At 34.1% G+C, this 4,474-nt stretch overlaps 1 protein-coding gene across 2 annotated transcripts in view; it reads right to left on the bottom strand.

The window, feature by feature from the left end:
- Positions 1–1,093: 1,093 nt before the first annotated feature.
- LOC107293850 (C-C chemokine receptor type 1) overlaps positions 1,094–4,474 on the bottom strand; it is a 7,634-nt gene continuing 4,253 nt past the window's right edge. For both annotated transcript variants that reach the window (XM_015823041.1, XM_015823049.1), the window contains exon 2: positions 1,094–2,949. In XM_015823041.1, coding sequence (XP_015678527.1) covers positions 1,976–2,926 — 951 coding nt within the window. In that variant the 5' untranslated portion in view covers positions 2,927–2,949 and the 3' untranslated portion in view covers positions 1,094–1,975. The remainder of the gene's footprint in view (positions 2,950–4,474) is intronic.

The raw sequence follows: 4,474 nt of genomic DNA, 5'->3' as shown, positions 1-4,474 counted from the left end.
ACAAATCATAATCAAATGAGATGATAAATTCCACAGTGGTAATAAAAACAAATTCTAAACATAATTATGTTTAGAATTTGTTTTTATTACCACTGTGGAATTTATCATCTCATTTGATTATGATTTGTATTACCTATTTTAAAATGTGGAGAAATGGCTGTTAGTTTTCAGCACATGTGCATAGTTTGAAGTATTAAATGTAATGCTTCCCTTTCTATTATAAATAATAATGCCAAACAACATGGTAAAATTAAAATGAAATATAAACTTATTCACTGAAGTGATATTTTCAGGTCAAATAGAGAAACTTTTGGACTCTTTCCTTTAGCCTAAACAATAAATGAAAAGCAACCAATTGTTGAAAATTACAAAGAATATTTCAGTTTATTCTATGTAATCTCTGTATAATTGTAATTTGTATACACAGAGAGAGGGAGAGGGGGAGGGAGGGAGGGAGGGAGAGAGAGAGAGACAGAGAGAGAGAGACAGAGAGAGAGAGAGAGAGAGACAGAGATTCCTATTTTATTCACTTCCTTTTCATCAAAATGGATGTTTTAAGTTTAAAAGTTGCATTGTGTCAGGAAATGACTATTACACAAGGAAACTTCATTGGGTGAGTTTTGATCCCTGACCCGAAACTATTCCAAAAATGCTAGTTTGAGGGAATGAAAACCTAATGAAGGTCATCCTTGGCAGAATAGGGATACTATTCTGAAGTTGGACTGCTTTCTCCATTGGATGGGAAACTAATTTTACTTATTGGCAATGAGTTTTATATCTATATAAATAAAAATGTAAATGTTCGTTTGTTCAAAATCTTAAATCTCCGAAAGTTCTTCACCGATTGCTTTGAAATTTTAATACAACGTTGCATTCGAATACGTGCGTGTTTTTATATACTTACTATTATATAGATGTCACATCTGTGACACAAACGTGCGCTTTCTCTTTTCTTTCTTTTCCATTTAACCAGACTGAGCCACAGCAACGCATGGCCGGGTACAGCTAGTAATCTTATAAAGGAATAAACTTCCCCAATATCCCATGAATTGTACAAAATCAAAACCTTAATTTTTCAAGAATCCAAAATATACACAAGTAATATTTGCTGTAATTTTTGCACCAATATCAAACTACTGCTAAGACAATTACATTAAAATAATATTTTTAAAACTTTTCTTCCTAGTGCAGAAAAAAATTAGTTACAGGAGGAATTTCACATGTTGATGGAATATAACAACCTTGAAGGACCTTTCCCCTTACAGTGAACACTTTAGATTTCCCAACATTTTCATCATGCTACATAACCTTTCTTGACATCCAAATTCACAGCTTAGTAATTTTCTGAAAAATAATCTTGGACTGTGTCCATCTTTTTAGAGCAATACAGGAAACCTGCAATATCAGAATAGTGTACAAATACAGCATTCATAATGCAATCTATTTCTTGATTATACAGAGGTAACTTATACAGGGGGAACTTACACTAACATACCAAAAATATTAATAAAACTACAGCCTCAGTATATTTAGAAAGAATAAAGTACTTATTTTTTCAAAAAGTGAATTGAAACTCTTTGAAGTTAAAATTATCAAATATGTTCGGCTATAAAAGATATTTTAAATGTATCTCAGATATGATATGGTACATATAATATGCTTTGCTCAAGCAAAGACTTGATTCTTTTCACTGTATGCAAAGTACTCAAGTAAATCTATATTTCAATTAGAACTGCATGTCTTATTCATGTACTACGTAATTCGTAAACTAACATTACCAAAACACACTTCATTCAGTTCAAATCTGGTCTTCTAACACCAAAGTAGCTTTGTTAAAAGTGACTTGATCCATAAAACTAAATCATATTTTTCTCCACACATGTACTCTGTAAGATTGCTGAAACGCCTTCATTTCTGATAGAATGTCAGTATATGAAACTGTTCTGTCCAGAGAATCATCACACATATATGAATTTCATGGATGGAAAAAGCTGATAACGTATTTTTTAAACTTCTCACTAGCAAAAGCATAAATCAAAGGATTAATACAGCAGTGAGCTACTGCAACTGTTTCAGTCAGTTGCAATGCTGCATTCATTCTCTTTAAATTGTCACAGTTGTCAGCAAAAAATGAAGTGTGAAATAACTGAAGCAAAAAACAAATGTTGTTCGGGGCCCAGAAGAGGAAGTAAGTAACCATGATGATAAAAATAAGCCAGGCTGTTTTGTTCTTCTTCGCATTCCTGGATTTCAACAGGGCATTTAAGATGCGTATATAGCAGAAAGTCATAATCATCATTGGAAAAATCAGACCTATAAAGAACATTTTCAGTATAAAAAATTTGTTCCATGCAAAATGATTTTCATGTGGAAAATTATAAGTGCAAGATTTCTTATAGTTTTCCATCTGTAATCCAAAAAAAATTAATCCTGGTGAAGAGACTAAAATTGCCAGGCCCCATGTGTGAATGCTTGTAATGATACCATAGCGTATGGTCCGGGATTTTAATGCAGATGCTGAATAAATGATATCTAAATATCTATCAATGGTCAAGAGGACAATGAAAAAACTTCCACTGTAGAAGCATAAAAAAAAGATCCCAGCATAAATTTTGCACATTGTGTCTCCAAATATCCAGTCATGTATTGAATAATAAATCCGAAAGGGAAGTGAAAAAATGAAAAACAGATCAGAGATGGCTAAATTTAACAGATATATATCAGTCATGCCCTTAATCTTCTTATATTTGATGAGGACGAGTACAACCAGCACATTGCCCACAAGGCCAAAGATGAATACCAAAGAATAAAATGCTGGCAGGACATTAGAAACAAATGTTTGCAAACCCACAGAGTGACATGGTGTTACTGCATCATCATAGTCAAATTCAGTGATGGGAAATGCTTCATCAGTTATTCCATTCATTGGTGTACTACTTGTTCCCGTAACTGAAAAAAAATGTTATATACATGTTAAAAAGAACAAAATATGTATCATTGCCACAAGCAAATGACAATAAGGATACAGTGATTTCTAATTACAAGAAAACAGATTGAACCAACCTAGGAAAAAACAATCAAGAAATACAAAGTAGTTTTTAGTGTTCAACTGCATAACTTTAAGGTACCACGTAACTGACTTACTGAAGTTCTTTTACAGCTACTATTAGACTAAACTATTAAACCAAAAAAAATGCTATATTTGTGGAGAAAAATTAAAATCCTGTTTCTACTAATTTATCTGTAATAGCTAACTAAGGTATGTAGGAAGCACATCACAATAGTAATGGGGGACTTTAACTACCCTGAGATCAACTGGGAGACAAACTCTGCACCAAGTGGAAGATCAAACAGATTCCTGACAAACCTAGCAGACAACTTTGTCTCCCAAAAAATAGAGAAGGGAACTAGGGGATTAGCCATTTTGGATATAATTCTCACTAACAGAGATGAAATGATAGAAGGTGTTGAAGCCACAGGAACCTTGGGAGGAAGTGATCATGCAATATTGGAATTCAACATTATGGAAGCACAAACAATAGAACACAGACAAACTAGAGTCTTGGACTTTAAGAGAGCCAATTTCAATAAACTTAGGGAGCACTTGGGAAGGATTCCATGGATGAGAATCCTCAAGGGGAAAACAACTCAAGAAGCTTGGGAAATTTTGAAAAGTGAGATAATAAAAGCCCAGTCTAGCACAATACCAACAAAGAGGAAAAATAACAGCTCTCAAAAGAAACCAGCATGGCTGCATAAGGAACTCTCTGATAAATTGAAAGATAAAAAAGGACAAGTATAGAAAGTGGAAAGAGGGGCACATAACTAAATCAGAATATCAGCAAATACCCCAAGCCTGCAAATATGAAGTGAGGAAAGCTAAGGCTCAAAATGAACTAAGGCTTGCGACCAAAGTCAAAAATAACAAAAAAGCTTCTTTCAACATGTAAAAAACAAGAAAAAGGTGAAGGAAATGATTGGTCCATTAGTAGGTGAAAGTGGCAAGAAGGTGACAAGCAGAACTATTTAACAAGCAGGTGACAGGGAGAAAGCAGAACTATTTAACTTGTTTTTTTGCATCTGTCTTTACACAAAGGGAAAAAAACAGACCAACCTATCAAAAATAGTGCCATAAAAAACAGAATAGAAACACAAGTTAAGATAGGCAAGAAAATGGTAAGTGAGCACCTGTTCAGCCTAGACAAGTTCAGATCACCAGGACCAGATGGATTACACCCCAAGGTTCTCAAGGAATTGGCAGATGTGATCTCAGAGCCACTGAACTATATTTTTCAAAGATCCTGGAGCACTGGGGAACTACCAGAGGACTGGAAAAGAGCTGATGTAGTTCCCATCTTCAAAAAAGGAAAAAAATGGATCCAGGAAATTACAGACCTATCAGCCTGACCTCAATACCTGGGAAGATTCTGGAAAAGATAATCAAACAACGAATCAGCGAACACCTAGAGGCAAA

This window comes from Protobothrops mucrosquamatus, unplaced genomic scaffold, assembly GCF_001527695.2.
Source record: "Protobothrops mucrosquamatus isolate PMUCROS unplaced genomic scaffold, P.Mucros_1.0 scaffold_177, whole genome shotgun sequence".
NCBI lineage: Eukaryota > Metazoa > Chordata > Lepidosauria > Squamata > Viperidae > Protobothrops > Protobothrops mucrosquamatus.
Note: the sequence above shows the minus strand (reverse complement) of the source record. Positions and strands in the feature narration are given on the sequence as shown.